This window comes from Narcine bancroftii, chromosome 1, assembly GCF_036971445.1.
Source record: "Narcine bancroftii isolate sNarBan1 chromosome 1, sNarBan1.hap1, whole genome shotgun sequence".
Taxonomy (NCBI): domain Eukaryota; kingdom Metazoa; phylum Chordata; class Chondrichthyes; order Torpediniformes; family Narcinidae; genus Narcine; species Narcine bancroftii.
This window is the reverse complement of record NC_091469.1, coordinates 441,080,842-441,107,364: the sequence shown is the minus strand read 5'-3', so window position 1 is coordinate 441,107,364 and position 26,523 is coordinate 441,080,842. Positions and strand designations below refer to the sequence as shown.

Sequence of the window (26,523 nt, the reverse complement as noted above, 5' to 3'; positions counted from 1 at the left end):
AACTATTCAGAATTTCTAAGCTAATATGTTCACCAGAAAAATGAAAACTCTTCCATAACTGCTCTTATGTATGGTTCAATACACATAAGTGCTGGAGAAACTCAGCAGATTCTGCAGCCTCACAGTAACAAAAGGTATACAGCCAATATTTTGGGCCCTGAACCCTTCATCAAGAGCTTGAAGAAGGGGTCAGGCCCGAAATGTTGGTTATATACCTTGGTTTCGTGTGATGCTGCAGGACCTGATGAGTTTCTCCAGCACTTATGTGTATTACTAGACCTTCGTATTTAACTTTAGGCATGGTTTGTTTGTGCATTTTATTGTAAATCCTAAGTTCTTGCTTTGTTTTCGTTCAGGATTCCTCAACAAGAGTGGCTGGAGGTTCTCCAAGAACACCAAGCCGATCTGGAAGTCCCAATGTTGTTAATGTAACTCCTATTCCTGCAGGAAACAAAAAGATTGATCCTAATATAAAAGGTACTCTGTCCTGTAAATGTTTTTGGATCAACTGAGTCATATTTTCATACAGCATAGAAGTGGCTCCTTTGGCCCACTACATTTATGCCGATATTTTTACCTGTCTCTACTAATCCAGTTTGCATGCACTAGGACCATATCCTTCTATATCTTATCTATTTAAGTGTCTGTCTAAATGCCTCTTAAAAATAGTCATTGTATCTGATTCTGCCATCTCCTCAGATAGTATGTTAGACGTCAACCACTCTGTTTGAAAAAGAACTTAACTCGCAGATCCCCCTTAAAAACTTATAAAGCTTACGCTCTCTTGTTTTTGATATCCTGTCACTTTTCTCCAATAATTTCACTACTCCTGACATGAGCTTACCAGCCTGCAGTTATCTGGCATATCCCTGCTGCAGTTCTGAAATCAAAGGAACAAAATGATAAGATCACAAAATATTAGGAGAAGTAGTCCACTCAGCCTGTAAAGTGCCATTCCATCATGAGCTGATCCATTCTCCTACTCAACCCCACTCCCCTGCCTTCTCCCCATAACCTTTGATATCCTGACTATTCAGATACTGACTGTCAACCTCTGTCTTAAGTTCAAGTTCACGTTTATTTATCATCCAATAGTACAATAAAACCTGACGAAACAGCGTTCTCCAGTCCTTGATGCAAAACACTGCAAACACGCATACAAACAGCACACCTCCAGACAAATGATACATTTGTACAGTAGACATACAAATATTAAAATAAATAAATATTATTGTATTGATCCCTTGCCACATGTGTCTCGTGTTGTCATCTTTGCCTTCAGAATGCACAAGAGAGTTCAGCCATCTTAATATCAATTTGTCTCCTTCCTTGAAGATAGCAACACAAGTTCTGAGAGGTGCATGCATCTCTGCCTTCAACCATGGTTTATAGTTTCCCCTGGTTGTGCAGCATTTGATATTCATGACATCCTCGATGCACTTGGTAATGTAGCAGTCACTAAGCTTACTCGTTGATGTTTACATTGACATTGTAGGTGGCCATCTCCTTGAAACTGCTCCACTTTGTAGTCTCAAAGCAGTCCTATAGCACTGTTGTACACCCCACCCCGGCCAACCCAGTTGCTGCACTTCTGCCTTCTTACACAGCACTTCTGACAGCCTCCCACATGTCTCCAGTGATCCACTCTGCAGTTGGCTGCAGTCTGGCTCCCTTCCTTCAGTAAGTTGAAACTGCTCAGTACCTTACCAATCCAATCCTCTAGTTTGTAAGCTGGTTTGTATTTCTTAGCTTCTCTTGTGTTACACAATACATAATGGGTTGACGAATTGTTTGAAGCCAAAGTGGTTGTGGCATCCTCCTACACCACCATTCTTTTTTGGCCTCCACAGTCACCTGTGGTAGCAAATTCCACATGTTTACCGCTCTGGCTAAAGAAATTTCTCCACATCTCTTTTTTAAATGGGTGTGCTTCAAACCTGAAGTGTGTACTCTTGTCCTTGGCTCTCCCAACATTGGAAACAACTTTGTCACATCTACTCTGTCCAGGCCTTTCAACATTTGAAATGTTTATATGAGTTACAACCCCCCCCAACCTCATTCATTTGAACCCCAAGGTGTTCAGTCCAAGAGCTGTCAAAAGTTCTTCATATGCTAATCCCTTCATTTCAACAATCATTCTTGTGAATGTTCTGCAATGCCAGCACATCCTTTCATTAATAAGGAGCCCAAAACTTTACCCCCCCCCCCCCCGTTCTCCAAGCAAGGCCTCACCAGTGCCTTAAAAAGCCTCAACATCACATCTCTGCTCTTGTATCTTATTCCTCTAGATATAAATGTCAACATTGCATTCACCTTCTTCACCATTGACTCAACATGGAGGTTAACCATTAACCATATAACAGTTTATGGCATGGAAACAGGCCATCTTGGCCCTTCAAGTCCACGCCGGTTCACTCAAACAACTCCGCTAGATCCTCCCGACTATTAATCCAGTTTGCATGCACTAGGACCATATCCTTCTGTGCCCATAACCCTCCAACCCCCTCTTATCCATGTATATATCCAGCCTCATCACAAGGCATCCTCGGGAATAGGGGATTCTATCCTCCACCAGAGGTGTCTGGGTGACGCATTGAGCGATGGTTGATCTGTCCTAAATTCTGATCAATGTATTATGATCTTGTATTTAAACAAAATTAATCATGCCTAATTATAATATAATTTAAGCATAATGTACAGCACAGTATGAGCTCTTCAGCCCCTGTTGTTGAGCTGACCTTGATAATTTTATAAAGCAATGTGAGAATGTATAGTCACACAATTTATAAAGACTGTGGGAAAGAGTGATAGCAAACCTGCCGTTCCAGAATTCCATGTGGCATTCATGAACGAGTTTCTCTGCCACACAGAATTCTGTGTTGGCAGTCTGCCATCTCTCTCTCCCATTGCAACTTTCTCACAATCCTTTAGACCTTTATAAAGCTTTATACAGGTTACAAAATTTATACCTTTTTAATCTTTTGCTTCCTTCACATTCCTGCACTCACGCAAAAATGCAATCAACGTGTCACTACTTTATCCCAGGATACCCTATGTCCCTTTCACACTGGGCTAATCGACACACAAGCGTCATCAGATGCTGGGGATGATACTTCCTATCTGATGATGCCTGCATGCCAATTAAAGAACTTTCACACTTAACTGGTAGATTGACCATCAATTACTGGGACGAGGTACCAGTGTGAAAGGGGCTATAAACACTTGTTTCTCTTTCCATAGATGCTGCGTGGCCTGTTGAGTGCCTCCAGCATTTTGTGTTCTGAATGAACTTGTTTTTACTGATTTAGAAATTTACATTCTAATTTAGAATATGGTCTTCTTTTGTATTTTGTTCTTGCAGGAGCTGCAAGTGAAGGTGTTCTGGCAAATTTCTTTAACAGTCTTCTGAGCAAAAAAACCGTCTCTCCTGGTGGAGGTTCTAGTAATTTACAGAGTTCTGTAAAGAAAGGTGATAAGTAATTAAATCTTTTATTTAATATGTTGTAACTGATGGGGTTTGCATTTTGAAACTATTTTTGAATGGTATATTTTATTAAACTGCATTGTGTGCAAAATAAATAACATTGTAAAAGATTTGTTTAAATTTCAAACAAAAAATATTTATATGCATTAGGCTAAAATGTTAATATTTGTGGGATTTAGAAATCTAGATTTTATAGAAATAGGAAAAGTTTAAGTGACTTTCTTCTGTTTTAAAATTTTCCTGCACAAGTCCTGATCACTGTTCAGACATGGTGAAGATGTTGCTCATTTGGAGACGCTGGGGAAGTTGCTAATATTTTATTTTTAAATTCTCACTCCCAGCTCTCTTTCAAATCATCCATCCACATATTTGAAGGGATACTCCTTGCACCTCTCTCTCCCTTTATCTGACATCTGTCAGTACTCTGCCTCTGACCAGCTCTGATTTTGCCAATACTGTGTGGGGCCCTTGTTTCTGTATTAAATTTCCTCAGTCCTGATGAAAAGTTTTGGATCGAAACATCGACCATTCTTTTTCTCCCATTGATGCCGCTTGACTGGCTAATTTCCTCTAACAGATTATGCTGGGCTGAAAATAAGAGGCAGGGACTTCTGGATACAGTTGCTAACTTTCCTTATTTTGACTCATTACATGCCAGTCTTCATCAGTCTTTCTTTCTTTTTAACCACAATGCTTTCTCCATGCACATCTGCTCCTAATAATCCCTACTGACTACATCTCTTGGTTGTTAGAATCCATTCTGTTTCAGCCTTCAGAGCAAAAAGAAGCTGTCTCAAATTAAATAAAATTCTGTTGCGTCACCTGGGCCTGTTTTGTTTCAAGGCCTTCTCACTATATTGGGTATAACGTCACATACAAGCTAATATAAGGGATCGTCTTTGTCTCCCAGTAAAATATTTACTATGTTCTATTTATGCTGTCCCATTGGTATGTTTCCCCTTTTCTTTTCAAGTTCATGTTTCACAAACTGATACGTGTGGCAGCAATTGTCAGATGCAGTGAATTGCTGAAGCATTTGAAACTTTATGGGTTTGAATTTCATTTAGATACAAGATAATTTCCTTGCCATCTAGAAGTTTCTAAGAGTTTAGGCATTAAAACCCACAATATGCTCACATTTGGAATTACTTGATTGTGCAAGTTGCTTTTAATTAATGGAGAATGCAAAAATTCTTTGTGCTCTAAAATTCCCAGTAAGCTTATTGGTCACTCGTTGAAGCAACAATGATGTATTGGAGAGTTCCATGCAGAAGTTCACTGAGATATTGGGCATGGGATAATTGCAATTATTGTTATTTTAATCATTTCACAGTGTTGGTAAATGTGGTAAGGAATGTGTATGAAACTGGCAACAGTATGCATCTATCTTGAAAAATGGTTAAATCTGAATTAGAAGATATAGTGTGAGTTCCATTAAATTTATAATTTTAAGAAAGCGGCAGTTTAATTAACAAGAAGGTCATAAAATCATTGAGAATAATCACAAAAAATGTGTGAATTCAATCAGTTTTTAAAATCTACATCTATACAAGTTGAGCAACTAATCTCTCATGAATTTGCCTTGTGTAAAATGGTAGAGAGTAAGAAGGTTGACTTAAAATTTAAAAAGGGTGGTATGGTTGGCGTAACGGTTTGCCTTTACAACGCCAGCGATTGGGACCGGACCATGGTTCAAATCCTGCACTATCTGTAAGGTGTTTATACGTTCTCCTGTGTCTGTGTGGGTTACCTCCCACTCTTCAAAAACACACCAGTGTGTAGGTTAATGAGATGTAAATTGGGTGGCACGGACTCATTGAGCCAAATTGGCCTGTTATAGTGGTGTATCTCTAAATTAAAAATCATTCAGAGCACAATTAATTGAATATATCCAAAATGTAGGGGTTTTTTTTTTAACTTTTATTTTTGATTTTCCAGAGACTCATGCAAATCCAATAGACAAAATATTACATTCTCTTTGCATGTACTATGATTTACAGAGTCTTTACTTCCCCCTCCTTACACCCTCCTTGTCCATTAAAGTATACAAATACCAAAATATAGAAATACAAATATATAAAAACCACCTAAATACCAACAAAGACAATGATCCTCCTCGAAGCCAGAGGACCTCGGATATTAAATAAAAACAGGTAGGGGCAAAAACACGTTCTCTGTGCTGCATTCCCATTTCATAATCCTTTACCTGCTGGGACAGATTGTTTCTTTCCTCTTATTTTGGGAGGGAGTGAGATGTGAATTATATCTGTGCACCTATGTCTCAGATACAGTTGCCACACTTTAACAACTGTGTCATATCTCTCGTAAATTGTAGGTGATTTTCTCCAGGAGAATACGACCCTGTATTTTCATATTCCATCGTGCGATATTTAGCTGGGAGTCAGACTTGTACGTAACCACTATCCACTTCCTGGCTACTTACAAGGCCACCTTCACAAACTGAATTTGGTGTTTGGAGTCTAATCTGTACTTCCCCAATGTTCCCTAGAACATTACACCTGTGGAAAATTCACCTTTTGTAATTTTTTTCTGTGTCCCCAAGGTCTTTCCAGATGGATCTCACCCTCGTACACAGCCAGGTGGAGAGCACAAAGGATCATACCTCCACATGGCACCTAAAGCACATTTCTGATATTTCTGGCTTTGACTGGTGTAATTTTATCAGTGTGAGGTATAACTGATGCAAAAAATTATATTGGACCAGCATGTATCTGGCATTAACAATTCCTGTCAGGTTATTCAAACACAAATCTTCCCACCATTGTTCATCAATTGTTATGCGCAAGAATGACTCCCATCTTTCTCTTGACTGATGTAAGCCTGACTTTGGGCCTTCACTTTGCATTATGGAACACATCCTAGAGATGAATTTACTCACAATCCCCTTTGAATTAGGGACTCTATATCACTAAAGATGGGCAGAGTCATTGTTGGTCCCAGTTTGTCCCTTAGGAGAGATCTTAATTACAGAAAGCAGAAGAAAATTCTATTTTATAACTCATATTTAGTCCTCAACTGCTCGAATGATATGAGCTGCCCTTGATGGTAACAATCCTCAATACACCTGATCCCCTTCTGGACCCAGATGTCCAGGATCTTATTGCCCAGAGTTATGGGTTAAATTGTTCTGGGTCAAGGATGTTTTAGGAGATAATCCCACCCTCAATCCAATACATCAATTTATTTTTTGTCATGTCTGGCATACATTTTATTATGGGGTTATCTTTATTTGAAGCTAATTTAACATCGCACTTGTATATAAATTCTCCTGTTATCTTTTCTCCTACCGCATGTAATCCGATTTCTGCCCAAAAAAGGGCAATTAGGTAACAAACTTCGCCTGGGATGCCCAGTAGTATTTTTTTTTAATCTGGCAATTTTAAGATCCCCAATTTATATTCCCATGTCAACTTTTCCATGGAAATTCTAGACACCTTACCATTCCACAAAAAGTTTCTGTCACATCCATTAAGCATTTTAAAGAAGCATTGGGGCAATGAAATGGGCAGCATTTGGAAAAAGATATTGTAGTCTTGGTATCATTTTTCCACAGTTAACTCTGCCCACCAACGTTATGGGCAACGTTTTCCATCTAGCCAGGTCCTCCTCGATCTTCCGGAGCAAAGGGAGATAATTTATATATATTGCAAAGGTCTTTATCCACTCTTATCCCTCGGTATTTAATGCCTTCCTGCGGCCATGTGAATTGGTTTTCCCGTTGGTAGGGTCTATAATCTCCTTTTGACAAAGGCATAATTTTGCATTTATCCATAACCTTATACCCAGAGATCTTCCCATAATCCTCCAGAATGGTCCTCAGTCTTGTCAATGAACCCCTCCCCCAGGTTCTGTCAAATACACTAACACATCATCAACAAACAGGTTGATTTTGTGTTCCACCTGGCCCACATTGAACCCTTTTATGTCTGGATCCTACCGAATGTTTCCGCCAGAGGTTCAATAGCTAGTATGAACAGAGCTGGGGACAGTGGGCAGCCCTGCCTGCTAGATCTACACAGTGGGAACACTGGAGACCTCTGCCCAATTGTGATGATTTTAGTCTGGAGTTTATAATACAATGTACTTACCCAATTGATAAATGTTTGACCCAATCCAAATTTCTCCAGTATCTTAAACAGAAAATACCACTCCAATCTATCAAAGGCCTTCTCTGCATCCAGGGATAAGGCCACTCCTTGATCCTCCCCGACTATGCCAGGTGTATTATATTAAGCAATCTAACTACATTATCTGGTGATTGCCTCTTTTGAACAAATCCAGCCTAATCCGGGTTTGTTAATTTTGGCAGATGTTTTGCCAACCTATTGGCCAATGTTTTTGCTATAATTTTATAGTCTACATTCAATAATGATATAGGCCTGGACAAGGAGGGTTTCAATGGATTCCTGTCTTTTTTCAGGATCACCATAATGATTGCTGTTGAAAAAGACTCCGGGAGGGTATGTGTCTCCACTGCCTGATCTACCACCTTCTTAAGGAGGGGCTTTAGAAGGTCTTTGAATTTTCTATAAAATTTGATGGGGAAACCATCATCTCCTGGCGATCTACCTGCATTATCCTCTACAATTTTCAACATCTACAACGTGATCCCACCACCAGGCACATCTTCCCCTCTCCGCCTTCCACAGGGACCACTCCCTTTGTGACTCTCTTCCCTTGCCACCAATCGCCCCCTTGGTACCTACCCCTGTGACAGCAGGAAATGCTACTTTTTCACCTGCCCTTATCACCACCATTCTGGGGCACAAATAGTCTTTCCAAGTGAAGCAACACTTCACATGAATCTACAGGTGTCATCTACTGCTGTTTAATGCTCAACCCAATTTACAGCCATTATTTTCAACTGAATGTAGCCCTAAATAGGTCAGGAAAATATGAAAAGACCAACTCGTCCATCCACTCTATATTTTTGTATGAGCATGTAATGCAGCCACTCTGTTACACACTTTCCTTTATTTAATGATCTAGGATATAAAAATACAAGGGGTCATAAGTAATAAAATCTAAGACAATATTTCTTGATAAGTATTTTGAGCTTTTCCAAAATGATTATTTCTAGTGTTTGTTATATATGCCACAACTATAAGTTATCACCATCTTTTTTTCCTCTGGTCATCCAACTCATGTCATTAAAATATGAATTATGACTGCCACCCACTCCTGCAACCTGCTTTGCTCCAGAATCAAAACCTGTTTGGTTTGAACCTTGAGCAATTACATATATTTGAAGTTGCCCCCACCAAAATGTATCCTGTTGGACTATTGAGATTGAAGGGTATCTATAAAAAAAATGGACCAATTCCTCCCTTTGTCTAAATTTATCAATGCTTTCATATAAACATTCCTAATTCATCTATGATTCTTTGTATAATTGAATTGTTTATTGTCATGTATATTGAGATACAATAGAAAATATTTTGTGTGCTTTCCAGGTAAGTCAACCTCTACAGGTATGCAAGAATAAAAACAGTGTTACAATGAAACAATAGTGCAGTGTGATACAAGTTGTTCAAGGATTTGTATAAAAGAAAGAAAGTACATAAACAGTGCAAGGCATCAATACTAATGGGAGGTCCATTCAAAATGTAAATGGAAGATTGTGTCTCTAGCGAATTTATGCAAGGAACTGTTAATAATCCCAGGGGATTTACATTGGTGATCCATTCATGAACGGATACAATCTTTAATAGCTATCAACTGCTGAAGCAAATCTAACTAGATTAATAATTGGTTTTAACTTGAACACAAAACAACCTTACCGCACAATCGCAGAGGGTTTTAGAAAACGTGTTTCCATTAAATATGCTTAATAGGTTACAACAATAATCTTTTTTAAGTTTGATGAGTTATAGAGAGAAGATGGATGAATTCCTGAATTTGGCCCAGGTAAAGAATGTGTTGATGCTAGCTAGGATAGGGTATTCTTCTCAAAATGGAAAATTAAAATTAACAACCGTAAATTTCTCAAAAAAATCTGTAGTTTTACTACATTGTCCTTACATTAATGAGGGAATGGGTTAAATGATTGCTGATTCTCAAAAATTGATCCATGTTTCAGAATAAACTATCAGTATAGCAACTCCATTTGTCTATTGATAAATTTAATTTTGATTGAAAATAGGAAGAGCTGTTATGTAAACCCACACGTGCAGGAATTGAATGTACTACAGCTACCTCGTCATGTCAAACAATAAGAAGCTAGAAGAACTCTGAATGTTCAGTCAGTGATTCGAGTCGGGAATTTATTGAGACTGAAGTAGGAATGGGTTAAATTAAGTATATCAAGGGGGAAAATAAGTTGGATAGGGGCTAGCTAGGATTGATAGGGTATAGAACAGAAAGTGGGAGAGATGAAGAGACCACCGGAAGGGAGAAAAAGTTAGAAAAGTAAGAATAGGAGAACATGAAGAAGAAATGGGAACAGTGAAACCAGATAGAATTGGGGAATTAAATAAAATTAGAAAGATCATTGTGTGTATCATTAGGTTGAAGGCTGTCCAGGAGGAATATGATTTGTTGTTTATCAAACATATGATTGGCCTCTCTCTGGCATTGGATGAGGCCAAGAATTGACATATTTGTGTGGGAATGGTGAGGAGAGTTGAATCTATTAACTACTGGGATTTCTATATATCCACAAAGTGCAGGTGTCTGGTGAAGCAATCACCCAATCTGCATTTGGTCTCACAAATGTAGAGGAGGCCACATCAAATACAGCTGATTAGGTTGGACAATATGCATCCAAACCTCTGCTTCACCCAGGGTCAGTGCCAGAACAAGTCTTAGCAGGGGGCACAATCCAACATTGAAAACTCGCTCAGCCAGGGGCCGGGGGGGGGGAGGAGGGATGTTGCCCATCTGCCTACAATAAACCTCTGTCCACTGCCACCACCACCTTCCCCTTCCCTCTCCCTCCAATGTAACAGACAAACACGCGACTTATATTGTGGGCTAGTGATGCTAGGCTGCGGGTGGGGGGATGGCAATGGCTACGAGTGGGTGCAGGGTCACAATGGTCAGTGCCTGCGAATGCCCCCACACACCCCCATGGCGCTGACCCTGACTTCACCTTTGTGGCCCTGAATGGAGGTGAAGGAAGAAATATAGGGATGGGTTTTGCACTTTCTGTGTTTACAGTGGGAAGTGTCTAGTCACATGGAAGGATGGGTGGGCAGGGAAAAGCGAACCAGGTAGTCTGGAGAGACTCATCTCTGGGAAAAGCGGATAGGGTCGAGGAGGGGAAGATGTGGCTCTGGTGGAATTATGCTGAAGCTGGCAGAAATATCAGAGGATGATGTGTCGAATGTGGAAGTTGGGGGGGGGGGGGGGTTAGAATGGGCCACTTTTAAAGTTTACATGGCTATTTAATTCTAATTCCAATTTTACAGCTTTGTCAATCAGCAGGCAATTATAGTTTAGTTCTAGTACTTATGGGGTTTGCACATCAGTCCTCGTACATTATACGAGTCTTTTCATAGGTAAAAATAATGTACTTGGGTTAATACAAGGCAACTATTTTGCTTTCCATTGATATAAATGTTTATTGAGTGAATTTAGTTGTGTTTTTTTTTCTGATTGGCAATCACGTTTCCTAAGGCTTTCATAGCCTTCAAGGACATGAAAGGAAAGAGTCTGTATTTATAAGGCACTTTTCATTATCTCGTGAAGCTCCAAAAGTGTTTACAGCAACTAATTGCTCTCTTGCAGTTTGGCCACTGTTTTAAAGTTTTCCCAATCATCAATGGGAGATGACTCTGTTTTAATGTAATTGAATGGGGGAATTGGACATTGACCAGTACATCCAAGATATCCCATGCTTCATTGAATAATGCCATCAGGATTTCTACATCTAGTCAAGGGCAGATAAAGTCTAATCCCAAAGGTAGCAGACCTGGACTAGTTGACATGATCAACACAACTGGAATTCCACAGGTAATGTGAAAGAATACCAAGCTCCCCTTGTATCTGTTGCTACATGCCTCCATTTGTGGTGACAGGTTATTAGTTGTTGCATGGTAAACTGCTTTTTTTTTATCCAGTAATTGCAAGTTAACACAAGAACAAATGCCCTAAAAGGTTAGATTTAAGTTCCCAGTTCTAAAATTTGACATTTAGTATCTAATGCCCAATACATTCTTGTTTTAGCTTTTTTGTTCTGTGTGTGGTGACAGTTCCTGCAAATTGTTGGCTTCCTTAAGGTCAGTGTTTTTGCTTAAGCTTTTGGAATCGTGAAGTTCACATCAATGGCTGAGCACCCCCATTTTCATTTTGCTTTAAGCATGAATTGCTTTCTGATTGACATGCATTAGGAAAATTAATAGTTAATACAGGTATCCCCCGCTTTTTGAAAGTTCGCTTTATGCCACTTCACTTTTACAAAAGACCAACATTAGAATCTGTTTTTGCTAATCCAAATAGGATTTTCGCTTTTATGACAAAAGGCAAGTGAAAATAGCGATCAGTGTTTATTTTGCAGCGAGCAGTAATTGCTTCTTCACTTTATGCCATTTTGACTTACAAAAGTTTTCATAGGAACATTCTACTTTCGGAGAGTAGGGGTTACCTGTATGTGACTGACAGAAATGCTCTGTATGTTAAGTAGATGTATTTTCTAAGCAGTATTTAAAAAAATTCTGCTTCCAATTGCATGCGAAATTTAGATCTAATGTGAAAGTCTTCCCAGAATTTTTGTAACATGTTAAAAGGAAGTTGTATATTTTTTTGGAGAAGTATATATTTTGAATATTGTTGCAGGCCATTTTTAGTGCTAACAATTAATTGTGTTTGTGCAGAAGTACCCATTGTATTCACTTCCACCACTTACTCTGACAGCATTTTCCAGGCACCCTCCACCCTCTGTGTTTATATAAAAAGAACTTGCCTAATAGGCCTCCCTTTAAACATTTCTCTCTCACCTTTAAGCTATACAGTATTTGATATTTCACCCTGAGTAAAAGACTCTATCTACCCTATCTTTGCCTCTCAATAATTTTACATACATCTATCAAATCACCTCTCAGCCTCTGGGAGAGAAAACAATCCAAGTTCGCCCAACTAATAAGAGTTTATCATCAAATATATAAATACAATTTATTGAATTCTTTCTGGAGCCACATATAAGATGCACCAGCAACAGTAATATAAATTAAATGATCACAATATGCCATGAGACAGAGATAATAAGTATAAAAAGTTGTAGAAATAAATATTTACAGTTGCATATTATACAAGGAAATGATGTTACAATAGTACAATCTTTTGGTTCAGCAGTACTTTATGGTTAGAGTTTTACAGAGAAGAATCTATTGGATAGAACGAGAACAGTAGAGGAGACCAAGTGGACATTGCTTATCTGGATTTCCAGAAAGCATTTGATAAGGTGCAGCATAAAAGACCTAAGGAAGATAAGGATGCATAGAGTTGGGGCTGATGTATTAGCATGGATAGAAGATTAGTTAACCAATATAAAGCAAAGACTTGGGATACAGGGGTGTTTTTCTGGTTGGCAATCAATGGTGAGCAGTGTGACACAGGCGACAGCGCTTGACCTGCAATAGTTCGCAGTATACATAAACGATCTGGAAGAAGGGACAGAATGTAGTGTACTTAAGTTTGCTGGTAACATTGTGAGTGGAAAAGCAAATTGTGCAGAGGATACAGAGAATCGGCAGAGAAATAGATAGGTTAAGTGAATAGTCCAGGGTCTGGCAGGTAGCGTGCAACGTTGGTAAATGTGAGGTTATCCACTTGAAGGAAAAATGGAAGGTGAAAATATTATTTAAATGTGACACGATTGCAGCAAGCTGCCAAGGACTTGGGAGTGCTTGTGTATGAATTGCAAATGGAATGTTGGCCTTCGTTGCTCGAAGGATTGAATTTAAGAGCAGGGAGGTTATACTGCAAATGTACATGATACTGGTGAGGCCATATCTGGAGTAATGTGTACAGTTCTGCTCTCCTTACTTGAGGAAGGATGTACTAGGTTTGGAGGCGATGCAGAGATGAGGGGGTTAGCCTTTGAGGAGAGATTGAGTCATCTGGGACTACTCGATGGAATTTAGAAGAATGTGAGGGGATCTTATGGCAACATATAAAATAATGAAAGGCATAGATAAGATTGAGGTAGGTAAGTTGTTTCCATTGGTGGGGGAGACTAGAACTAGGGGACATAGCCTGAAGATTCAAGGTAGTAGATTTAGGATCGATGAGGAGGAACTGCTTATCCCAGAGGGTGGTGAATCTGTTGAATTCACTGCCCGTTGAAGGCTACCTCAGTAAATATATTTAAGATAAGGTTGGATAAATATTTATATAGTATGAGAATTAAGGGATGTGGGGAAAAGGCAGGTAGGTGTAGGTCAGATCAACCATGAATGACGGAGCAGTCTTGATGGGCCAGATGGCCTACTCGTGCTCCTATTTCTTATGTTCTTAACACAGATCTTGAACATAGAGGTGCTGGACTTTGGGCTTCTGTACCTTCTGCCTAAAGGGAGCAGTGAGAAGAAATTGTGTCCAATATGATGGGATTCTTCTATGATGACGGCTGCCTTCTTGAGTAAGCATCTCATTGTAAATATTTTCAATGGATAAGTGGGTGGTGCCTGTGATGGAGGTGACTAGATATGCCACTTTTTGAAGCCTTCTGTGTTCCTAGGCCTTTAAATTTCCAAACTAAGTCATGATGCAACCAACCATACATTATACAGTACACATTAGAAGTTCATTAGAGTATTTGAAAACCTGCCATATCTCATGCTTCTGAGAAAATAGAGCTGTTGATGTGCCTTCTTGGTTGCCTCGATGTGCTGACTGTAGAAGAGCTTCTCCAATATTTGGACTCCCTGATCTTAAAAGTACTCATCCCTGTCCACTGCCATCCCACCAATGAAGGCCGGTGGGTGGTCTCTCGGCCTCCCTAAAGTCCACAATAATCTCCTTGTATCCACAATAACCTTTCCTTATTGTTAATATACTCTAATCCTGGCAACATTCTGGTGAACCTCACACACCCTTTTCAAATCCTCTATGTTTGTTCTTCCTATAATACGGCAACCAAAACTGCACAAAATAATCCAAATGTGGCCTAATCAAAGTTTTATATGGTTGCAGTTCTGATTTTAATACTCCACACACCAACCAATGAAAGCAGGTGTGCCATACACGCACTTTATCACCCAATACACTTGTGTGGCCAGGTAGTTATGGACTTGCATCTCAAGATCCCTCTAATCAGTGTCATTTACTGTACATTTTCCTCTTGAAATTGATCTCCCAAAGTGCATCAGGTAGAGTGCTTTGCAATTTTATGCATAACGAATCCGAATAGGCTGACCCAAACCTGGGCAGCACAGTTAACATCGCAGTTAGTGCAACACTAACCAGGTTTGAATTTGGCGCTGTCTGTATGGAGTTTGTACTTTCTTCACCTGACCTGTGTGGCTTTTCCCTGGGTCCTCCAGTTTCCTCTCACCCTCCAAAACACCCTGGATTGGTAGGTTAATTGGGTGGCATGGGCTTCATGGATCTGAAGGGCCTCCTATTGTGCTGTGTCATTCAAAAAAATGGGATCGCAGTAACCATATAACTAAGGCTCAACCTCAAAATTCAGTGGCAGGATCTTGCAGGAAGAGAGGTACTTACATTTTCATCAGATCAGAAATCTGGAGGAAGACATTTGAGAAGAGGAAGTTGCCAGGGAGGGGTGGGTTAGGACTTTTGGAAGCCTTGAAATCCACGTGTGAATGCAAAAGTTGAATTTATATATTTAAACATTCCTGCAACAAACTATGAAACAAATTAATATTGCAATAGATTAATTCTTCAATGCAGAAGACAGCCATTGGGCTTTAAATATCTTTCCACTGCTCTTGTTTCCTTTTTAATAAATAGTTTGCCTTACTATTTCACTTTCGAAAGCTTTTCTCTGATTTTCACAAAGTTCTATATAAAATTTATAAAAACTTTATTCTTAACAATTGCCAGCTTGTTTTTTAATGCAGATATTTTTATGTATTTGAATCTTTTGATTCTGAATACCTACATTCTTTAGGGTTCTTTATCAAATTTAGGAACTCTGATTTCTCTTGTCTATAATGGATCAGGAATTTGGTTGTTCAACTAGGTACTGAATTTCACCCTTATTCCTATGGCTAGGATGTTAACATAGGATTTAAAATCATGGGACCACCCTCCTGGTCGTTCACTGCTTAGAGAGCATTGTTATAATCAGAGGTTAAGGTATTATCTTCCTATCTAGCTTAGAAACAAAAGGATACAAATCAACAGATCCAGGCAAGCTGAGGATTAGTCAGATCAAACAAGAAACTCAGATCTCACAGAAATCACTTTTCCAATTTTCTGGTCAGTTCAAGTTAACTGGCCAGCATGAACATGTGATAGTTTTTATTTACCATCTTAGAAATGCAAGGCTGTTTGTACAAAAAACCTTATTTTTTGATAAATATGACAGCTTGTTCACATGTTTGGTTCATGACCACTTGATGTCTCTGAAAGGACTCAGTTTTCCTGCTCTTTCTTATATTAATGATGCCAGATTACTTGGCAACTCTTCTATCTTTGCAGGGCAAGCAAAGGAAAGTTTTTTGATGCATCCTGTGTACATTTCAGAACTCAGCAGTAGCATGACCTGCTGTCTGTTACAGCACCAGTGACCCTGGTTCGAATCCAGCACTGACTGTAAGGAGTTTGTGCCATCTCCCTGTGACTTGCAGGGGTTTCCTCCCATTATTCCAAGATGTACGGAGTTAGTGGGTTAATGGGTTATGTGGCCTTAATTGGCAGGAAGGAGCTGTTGCTGCATGAAATCTCAGGAATTAAATTCACGGAACCATTTTTTGGCCAATTGATTCAAGTATCACTTGCAGAATCTCTGAAACATTGTTAAGTTTTCTTTTAATTAAGAAATGGCATTATAGAATAGATCTTTAATGAAATACAAATACTTCAAATGCTGGAATTATAAATGAACAAGGAGAAGCTGGAGGGACTCAGCAGATTAGGCAGCATACAAGGAGAGAGGTGGTCATTCAACAAAGCCAAAACATTGACTAACGTGCTGAGGATCTCTAATTTCTTGTTGGTCTTATAATAAATAGCTCTTTAGTGTAGTATATTTTTCCTACATATTAATTTGGCCCCATCCTTGTTCAGCAACTGTGTTGACAGTCATGCAAGGTGGAAACTTAAACTTGTTTGAGCCAGTTAATCCAAGACAACAATAATTGACATTGGAATCAGAGGAGATGAAAATTTAGTTGCTGCTTCGATGATCCAGATTCAATCCTGACTGTCTGTTCAATATTCTCTGTGTGACCAGATTGGTTTGTTCTGAATGCTTTGGTTTCCTCCCCTGTTCTATAGGTGTATGGGCTAATAGGTTAATTGATCACAGTATATTGTCCCTAGTTGAGTCTATAATTTGATGTGGGAGGGTTGATTTAAAAAAATGTGGGGGAAAATAAAATGGGATTTATGTTGAATTAATGTAAATGGGTGCTTAATTGTTATAGATTCATTGGGACAAAGAGCTGTTTCTTTCCAGTTTGAATCTATCACTTTGACTCAAAGATAAATACATAGAGAAAACAGGATCACCTGTTCCAAAATGGCTCCTCTATTTAGCCTACTAATAATGTCAGTACTATTCAGGCCACAAGATGAGGAACCCAATAGTTGCCAACATCCTAGTGACCTTATTCTGAAATGATGCCTTCAAGAAAGGAGGGAATAAAATATGCAATGGGTGCATCAGACTGTCTACAGAAATTTACTTTAGTAACATTGAACAGCATTTATTTTGTGGTCATGTATATGGTCGTCATCTATCCTCCATTCAAAAGTAAAATTAAATTTCTTCAAAGTTGAATTCAACTGACAATATTCATGGTTAATATTGTAAAATTTGCATTTTAACACAAGAATATGTGGATTGTTTAGTCCTCAAGCATTTATCTGTCTCTCTTTAAGTTAACTAAAATTATGTAGTTTTATTTCTGTTGATTCAGTGAAGAGTTGGAATATTTAGATAAAAATGTAAAACGTTAAACTTTTGAAATTGGAAACAGTCAGGAAATGCTGCAAACACACAAAGACAGCAAAAGAAAATTAGTTTTTTTTTAACATGCCCATACAATAAATGTTCTTTTATTAAAACAGACAAAATATTAAACAGAAAATTAATCCTATTTTCCCAGTTATTGTCTAACTTGCCAAGTGTCCCCAAGATGTATTGGCAACTTAAGTGCACATTTCTTTAAAATTGGAACAGCTGGAAGTTTTATACTTTCAATGACCATGAAAAACCAATAAACTGTCCAAAAATGTAACTGAATGGAGAACTTAATTATTTGGAAAATATATTCTGTAAAGCAGTAAACGGTCATCCCTCTTCTCCACAATTCTAATAATATGACTTCACACTTTCCGACATAATCTGCAGTGCTTGTTCCTTGGGACCGTGCACTACTTAGATAAATTTGGATTCTGAGTCATTGGTAGTAATTTTTAAATGTAAAATATAACATCTACAGCGCCCATCATAATCTTTGGGGGAAAATACATTTTTTTCTTTATTTGCCTCTGTGCTCCACAGTTTTAAATTTATAGTCAATCAATTCATGTGTTTTTAAAGTGCACATTCCAGATTTTATGAAAGGGTATTTGTGTACATTTTGGTTTGAACATGTAAAATTACAGCACTTTTTATACATAACCCCCTAATTTCAGGGTATCATTATTTGGGATATAGCGATGGTATGTATATTAGTCATGTTTAGTACTTTGTTGCATATCCCTTGCATAAGATATCACCAGGTGCTGAACATCTTATCTGGTGATGCTCTGCCAGGCCGCTACTTCAGCTCTTTCAGCTTGTTTCGGGGTCTTGTTCCCTTAAATTTTCTCTTCAGCATTTGAAAGGCATGCTCAATTGAATTTAGATCAGGTGACTGTCATTGCAGTTTTTAAGCTTTGAAAAACCCCTTTGTTGCTTTACCATTATGTTTGGGATCATTGTCTTGCTGTCGGATGAAACACCATCCAATGAGTTTGGAAGCATTTGCTCAAGCTTGAACAGATAAGATGTTTCTATACACATCAGTATTAATTTTGCTACTGCCATCAGCAACTTCATCATCATATGTTTGCCAGTACCTGTGGCAGCCTTACATGCCCAGGCCATATTACCCCCACTTCCCATGTTTCACAGATGAAGTGAGCTTTGGCAGTTCTTTTACGCCTGCACTCTTTGCTCTTGCCATCACTCTGATACAGGTTAGTCTAGGTCTCGGCTGTCCACAAGACCTTTTTCCAGAAATCTGCAGGCTCTTTTAAATATATCTTGGCAAACTAATCTCATCATCTAGTTTCTGTGGCTAATTATTGTCAACTGCTGCATTTCTGTTCATGAAGTCTGCAGACAGATGTCATTGGCACATCCACAAGAGTGTTTCTGATAATGTCTTGTAGGCGTTTGGGGATTTTTCTTACATTATGATGAGAATTCTTCTGTTATTAGCAATGGCGGTCTTCCTTGGAACACCTGTCCATGTGCGATTACTGAAATCACCATGTTCCAAACTGTTGGTTTTAGTAGGTTTGGATATCTCTTGCTGTTTTATTCTCGTTTTTCAGCCTCATAATGGATTCTTTGATTTTAATTGGCACAATTAAACATGATCCTCATGTTGAAAAATGACAACTAGACTCCAAAGGTGATGAAAAGCTTAGAAGCAAGCCCATAGCTCTCTTATACATGCACCAATGAAGCAATATACCTGAGAACTCACAAACACCTGTGAATCCAAATGTCCCAAACATTATGGTGCCCAGAAAAGTGCTGTCATTTCTACATGACCAAATCAAAATGTATAGAAATAACCTTGAATACAATCTGGAATGTGCACTTTAATCACATGAATTGTTTAATTACAAATTTATAATTGTGGAGCACAGGGCCAAATATGTCTTTGTCTCAAACATAATGGAGAGCATTGTAAATAACAAGTAAATTAACAAAACTTTACAAAATATTTTTAATGATTTCATATATTTTATCTTAGTCTTGATAAAAGCTTCACACCTAGAATGTTGACTGGTCATCTCTACCCATGGATGTTGTATGACCTGCTGAGTTTGTCAAGTAATTTGCTATCATATTTTATTTTTGCTTTCAGTGATGTATGTTCAAATCTTGGAGAATCATTTCATAAGGTTCAGGTTTTGATTTGTTTTTAGAATAAGGAAATAGAGGTACTGTGGTAGCAATAATGATATAATATTTTCATAACTGATTGAGATGACATTTAAAAATCAATGGTTGTAATATAAAAGCAATTCAAATGAAAGAGCAAAATTTGTTAAGCTTTCCTGACATTCAAGGAGTATTTTGTTAATGTTTATTTAAATTCATAAACTTGAGTTATTTATTATAGAATGGGGTCAAAATTATCTCTGAAAATGCTTGAAGCATTTTAGCCATGACATATGCACAGTAACTGAATTCCCATGCATCCTGCTGAATTGTTTAGTAATAATACTCAAGAATCTTGTTATTGCAGCACAGAAGGACAGCTAACACATCATTTCAAGGTGGAACTTCCTGATTCTATTACCACTGCATAATCCCCAGCGCTAAATCCATCTGGTTCTTTTATTTTAAAATGAAGGAAACATTTATTGGACTTCATAGCAATCATGCCATGAACTCATATGGAATAGGCTCTAGCAGCTGTGGCTTGTTGACCTTGGTCCTCACAAAGTGCGCCTTCTGGGGCTCAGCGGGCTTGTGTTTCAGATCAACCCAGGTGCACTTCTCCTTGGCCTCATTCTTTGCCTGTTCATTTGCTTTCACATGAAGCAGAACGCTGTCCCTGCTTTTTGAATGCTTAATGTGCTCAATATGCACGTTAATTCTTTTGGAAAGGATCTTGCCAAACATGCCTACAGCATGTGTGACATTGTAAATTCTTCCAGTCTTCCCATGATAATGATAACATTTGTGGGGCATGCCCTTTTGAACAGTGCCTGTGCCTTTGATATCAACAATATCTCCCTTCCTGTAGATACTGAAATACGTAGAGAGGGGAATAGGTCCGTGTTTGCGGAAAGGCCTAGCGAACATATATCGCGTTCCCCTCCTTTTACACTTGATGTTTGTCATCTTGGAGGTTCACTGCAAAATGGCACCGCTCGGCGGATTTTTTTAATGGTAGATTTAAGCAATCTCTACATTCATGGCCAGTCACAGTAAATCTTTTCAAAAGCTAATTAATGGAGATTTCATACTTTCAGTAGCACTTTTACATTCCTCACTCCTGGTGAAATTTCAGATTCTCTCAAAAACACATAATGAATTTCTAACAATTTTATGATTATTATCTCATTGTTAATGAGTGGAAATAAAATCATTTTTGCGTATCTTTTACATAACTATTATCCGTTTTTGTAGCTTGAAATGTAGATCTCATTACACTCCTTTGAGATAGAAGGTATCTAATTAGAATAAAATTCTACTACAAATCTATGAGCCTCAATTGTTTTCTTAAGCTATCAATTTGGCATTTACTCATTTTGTTTATTGAGAGTAAAGGCACCTATTTAGTTAGCTAGAGTGTTAAACTCCCTAAAAAGATACTTAAAGATTTTCATCCCTGATTGTTTGATTAGTACAATTTATAAAATTATTTAAATGTTTTTTTAATGCCATTATAGCAATACCACATTTTTTGTGTTCTTTTAATCACCATATATTTGAAGGTTGCAGTTTGACCGAACTTAGACTAACCAAAATTTCTAGTTTCGAGGAGCAACTTTACAAAACAAAATCTCTAGCCTTTCAAGTTGCTGCCACACATTTCTTAGAGGCATACAAAACACGATCTTCCTTGCTTAAAAATTACTTGCAATCCCTTGCTGGGAAATGCATAATATTCAGTCTGATTTTTGATTGCTAAAACCAGATATGGCTTTTGGATTATAATGTTACAAATTTTAAAACTTCATATTAAAATGTTCAAATTTTGAAACTTTGAAGTTCTTCAGAAAGTTCAAAACTGTTGTGAAGTTCCCATTCTTTCATTCATTCATTCATTCATGGCCCATCCCTTCACAAGCTCTTCTGTTCTCACAGAACTTTTGTTCTGTTTTCCATGGAGCTTTAGGCACCATGTGCCAGGGCAAGGACTTGGAGGTGAGTGCTTGCCCAGGACAAACGCTTCCCTCTGGGTCCCACGCCACTGGGCCTGGCAGAATGCGAGGCATGACACCCAGAGTGACGCAGGATTGCCCCGCAGTGATCTGCTCCAAGACCTTGCTCGCTGGCTGTTGTCCTTACGGATCCTTCGCCCACTGAGTTTGCTACCGCTAGGAAAACTGTTTCCCATGCTCTGTCAGAGCTGCCAGACTCTGCTGCCAAACTGACATGTGCTATTGTCCCATAGCTGTGAAGTAAATCTGAGATAATTGGTTCTATGCTTTGTTTCTGTAATGACATTCTTAAATTATTATAACAGTAAATCAAATAATGTTCTAAACCATTAATTGAATAATTACTGTCTGCAGATTCATTATTCATTGATCAGATCTGAACTTCCTCAAATTTTATTTTTGAACCAAAATATTTCATCATTTTATTTGTTTCTATCTGTTTTCTGAAAGAGTATACAACAGACTGACATCTCTTTTTATTCCTTGGAAGAAAAATGAATTCTTAAATTATTAATATAATGTAATATTATTCTACATTATATTAAATTTTACAAAGTACTAAATCATAATTTAATTTTGTTTAGCTTTATTTTTTAATTCAAACAAATTGCATTCTTTAATTCAGCAAACATTGGATCACTTCTGTTGAAACACAGCCATTTTTGGTGTGTGAAGTGTTTAGCTTTATTTTAAAGTAAATTTTGTTGTTGAAAGTAATAACTAACATTTTCAGTGTCTATACTCATTTCTTATCTGATGCCTGAGCTAATTCCATATTTAAGTACTTATCATTACTTAGATATGCTGTCGTTTCTTTTAAGTTTCCTTGCATAAAAATTCAGTCAAGCTCAGGACATTCCAACTATTCTTTGTGCTACTATTTCAACTTGAAAATACCAATATTATTCCTCTCCAAAACCATACTATATCGGAAGAGATAGGTCTTCAGTTTCTGATGTTAATTAGAGTGAGTGAATCCACTTTTTATTAAGTGGTTTAGCTGGAATATCTGGCGAGATAAGAGTTTGAAAGATTACTTTTTCAACATTCTGCCTTTTTCAGATTGGTAAATTTTCATGAATTCCAACTGAAAATTATGATTTTAGCCATCAGGTTTGCAAATTTAATTTTAATCAATCTGCTGATAGGTTGAATTTTTTATATTTTTGTTTATAACGTGCATGTATATCCTGTAATGTGTTTTTAATGTAACATTTCAGAAGTATTAAAAAGGTATAAAATCTAATAAATGTATGAATAATCTCAAAAACCAATTATGCTAATGTTGAGTGGCTTGTTTAACCACCTGAAGGAAATTTTAAAAAATCTACTCATTGTTCAAGTAGTGCTTTAAAATGCAAGTCATCAAGATTGTTTATATTTCCGTAGTTGGTTTGTTTTTTAAAAAAATGAACATCTCTGATAGATCCTGACTTATGGCATCCACAATCTTAATAGTTGTAGATACTATTATCTCACCTTTCATCTGCCTCATCATAAAATTACAAATCAGATTACTGCTGTGTAAGCGGGCTTTCAAGGATTCAGATCAATGACGGAGAAAGTGTATGAAATATTACCAAGGCAAGTTCATTTAATAATATGAAAGATTATCAAAACAAGTCTAAGATACAGGATAAAAATCAATAAACAGCAGGTCTCATGCTCTTCTGCCTGCCAGAGTCTCCAGTTTACTATGGCTGGATTAGTGAATCTCAGCAGTCCTGCCATCCATTACGATGAGAAATCCCAAAGAATTTGCTCACTATTTCTTCCTAATCTACATATTCTAATTGGTTATAACTCTTAAAACCAACAAATTCTCAAAGAAAGGCAAGTTTTGCATTGTTAACAGAAGCATCTCACTTGTCTACATAAACAAATTCATGTCACCTACCTTTACAGTCTAGGTTTTGAGGCCTAAAGGATGCCCTGAATCAGGAGCCTCTTGCTTATCTTCCCAGTTAACATGCCTACTCAATTTGACAAATCCATTTGAAACAAAAAGTGTTATTACCCTCTTCATCATTCATAGACTGACATCTGGGTTTGCAGTGACACAAACGGTGGATATTTTCAGAACCCCAAATGTTAATTTGTGTGTGACATGTTACCTCACACATAAACCAGACTTGTGTTTGAGTAATGTGGTTAGTTCTATGTCTGCTTTAGAGTGTTTATAGTTATGACGTGCTATATTTAAATCTCAATTAAAGAAAGGAGAATGGTGAAGACAGAAAAATGTAAAATTATATGCATTTACCACAAAATGTTCTTACCACAATATATTCTTTATACATTATTACAGTCTAAGCTATGAGATGTGTTTTGAGGAATAATGAGTTGTGCTCTTCCTTTTAAATTAGATGTGAACTTGGATATAATGAGATCTTGGAAAATAACTAAAGATTCATCTGACCTGAAGTTCTAATGAATGCTATTTATAAAATATCAAATGCTCTTGGTGATTCTTCAAAATCAGTGCTTGGCTGTGACTGATAATTCTTAATAATGTGACTAAACCTGCAACTAAATTGCAGATATCCAATCTGTTCTTCCTGTTGCTTTCGAAGAGCATAATGATGTCTCCTTCCTTTCCTATTTGTAGGTCATAAACCCGTGTTAACGGATGTACAGGCAGAACTGGACAGAATTGCACGTAAGCCAGAAGCTGCATCTCCAACCCATACCTCCATAGCAGAAGACAAAGCATCCTGAAGAAAAGTTACTTGTGTGATTTTTTAATACCATACTGTTGGCTTTGCCTTTCCTTTTTCCTTCAGAACATGTACTGAGGATCGTAGGGTGTTTTGAAGTATACTGGACTACTCCGTTCATTGAGCTCGTTGTATGTACAGAAACTGTATTGAGAGGGAAGTTGCTGGAAAAAAGATTCTAATGATGTGTTTTCTGAGAGGAAAAATAATGGGTTGAATTTAGTTATTGGACTTTGCATCTCTTTGTTCAAATTTTGCTGATTTGCAGCCAGTTTGGGTAAGTTATTTATATTTCCCAGGTGTTCAGTAGGGATACGTCAGATTTGAAATGTAACTATGGTGCCTAGAACAGTGTTTAAATGTTTTGCTGGCTCGAGGCATAGCAGGAATGCAGGCTATTTAAATGAACTTTTCACAAACTAGCATCCCAAAAATACTGCCTGCCTTAAAGATGAGTTGATGATGGCCAAATTAAAAATTGTGTGCTAAACAGAAGCACTCTTTAATCAGCCTCAACAACATGGTGAAATGCCTGATTTTTGTATTGTAGCCTGTTACTTGTAAACTAGTGTTAAAATGAAGAAAGGGGACAGTGGTCAGTCTCCCAAGGGATGTGCACAATTTCAACTTGAACGCTTCATCTTTTGTTCAGGTTGTTGTATGGCACTTCCAACTCAGTTCTGTCTGGTTTGTGTATTGTTGTTTCCAATTACAGAAAGATACAAGGATTGTAATCCTTCAATAAAATTGTATTTATTCTCTTCAACAAATGTAAACATGGTGATCCTTTACTTAGAAAATGTAAATCAGTGTAATTCAGAAATTGTTGGTCTGTATGCACCTTTTAGCTCTCCTTTTTTGAGAATGTCTTTCCTTTGATGCTCTCTGCCTCAAGAATGGGTCACATGAATGCGCTGCGAATGAGTATTCAATCAATTTTCTTCATTCAGCAAGTTTTTTTGAAGTACATAGGATTGAATCCTCCTTTAATTGTTGAAGTACCAGATAGCAGGACCAGAAATTAGATCATTATTTCCAACAATGAAAATGGAAAAACATTGAAGATTATATACACATGATCGCATGCTCTACCACGGAAAGATGATCTGACCAATATATGATGGTTTTATAAATGCATTGCTTGTGTATGGAAATAACAGACTACCTACATTTCATTTTAATACACTTTCATTGTGGCTTGCATAAAATATACAAAAGCCATTCAACCCATCATGCATGTGCCAGCTTTTAAGTGTAGTGTTCCACTTCCCCAATTGTGACTAAAACTGAGCGAGGTACAGTGCCCGTCATAATGTTTGGGACAAGATTTTTTTTTCCTTTATTTGCCCGTGCTCCAAAGTTTTCAATTTGTAATCAAACAATTCACATATAATTAAAATGCACATTCCACATTTTATTCAAGGTTAGTTGTAGACATTTTGGTTTGACCATGTAGAAATTACAGCACTTTTTATTCATTTCAGGGCACCATAATGTTTGGGACATTTGGATTCACAGGTGTTTGTGAGTACTCAGGTATGTTTAATTGCTTCATTGGTGCAGGTATATGAGCTTTGCTTGCTTCTAAGCTTTTGATCATCTTTGGAGTCTGTAGTTGCCATTTTTTAACATAAGGATCAGAGTTGTGCCATTGAAAGTTAAAGAAGCCATTATAAGGCTGAAAAACAAGAATAAAACAGTAAGAGTCATCGCCAAACCCTTAGGATGTTTGGAACATCTTTACGAAGAGCCTATTGGTGAGCTCAGTAATGGCAAAGGGATTGGTATTCCAAGGAAGATCTTGGCTGCTGATGGCAGAAGAAAAATCCCCAAACGCACGTCCGACAGATCAGAAAAACTCTTCAGGAGGCAGGTGTAGATATGTCGATGACTACTGTCCACGAAGACTTAATGAACAGAAATACAGAGGTTACGTTGCAAGATGCAAACCATGGCAAATGTGGTATGCTTTGTATCTTGGGCATTTCCAGTAAGCTTCCACACATTGAGTCTTGCATCACTAATTCAAGATTCAATTTATTGTCATGTAAT

The 26,523-nt window shown here is 37.7% G+C and overlaps 2 protein-coding genes across 6 annotated transcripts in view; one reads left to right on the top strand and one right to left on the bottom strand.

The window, feature by feature from the left end:
• The window catches only part of dync1li1 (dynein, cytoplasmic 1, light intermediate chain 1), a 91,376-nt gene extending 66,145 nt beyond the window's left edge, over window positions 1-25,231 (top strand). For 3 of the 5 annotated variants that reach the window (XM_069914404.1, XM_069914403.1, XM_069914405.1), the window contains 3 exons: window positions 357-477; window positions 3,362-3,469; window positions 24,363-25,231. In XM_069914404.1, the coding sequence (XP_069770505.1) occupies window positions 357-477; window positions 3,362-3,469; window positions 24,363-24,472 (339 nt within the window). In that variant the 3' untranslated portion in view covers window positions 24,473-25,231. Of the gene's footprint in view, window positions 1-356; window positions 478-3,361; window positions 3,470-7,925; window positions 7,966-24,362 lie in introns of all 5 variants that reach the window. The other 2 variants (XM_069914402.1, XM_069914401.1) reach the window with 2 other exon arrangements.
• Window positions 20,226-20,761, bottom strand: LOC138751730 (large ribosomal subunit protein eL21-like). The gene has a single exon (XM_069914411.1). It carries the CDS (start codon window positions 20,706-20,708, stop codon window positions 20,241-20,243), a length of 468 nt encoding a protein of 155 aa, XP_069770512.1. The 5' UTR covers window positions 20,709-20,761; the 3' UTR covers window positions 20,226-20,240.
• Window positions 25,232-26,523: the final 1,292 nt, after the last annotated feature.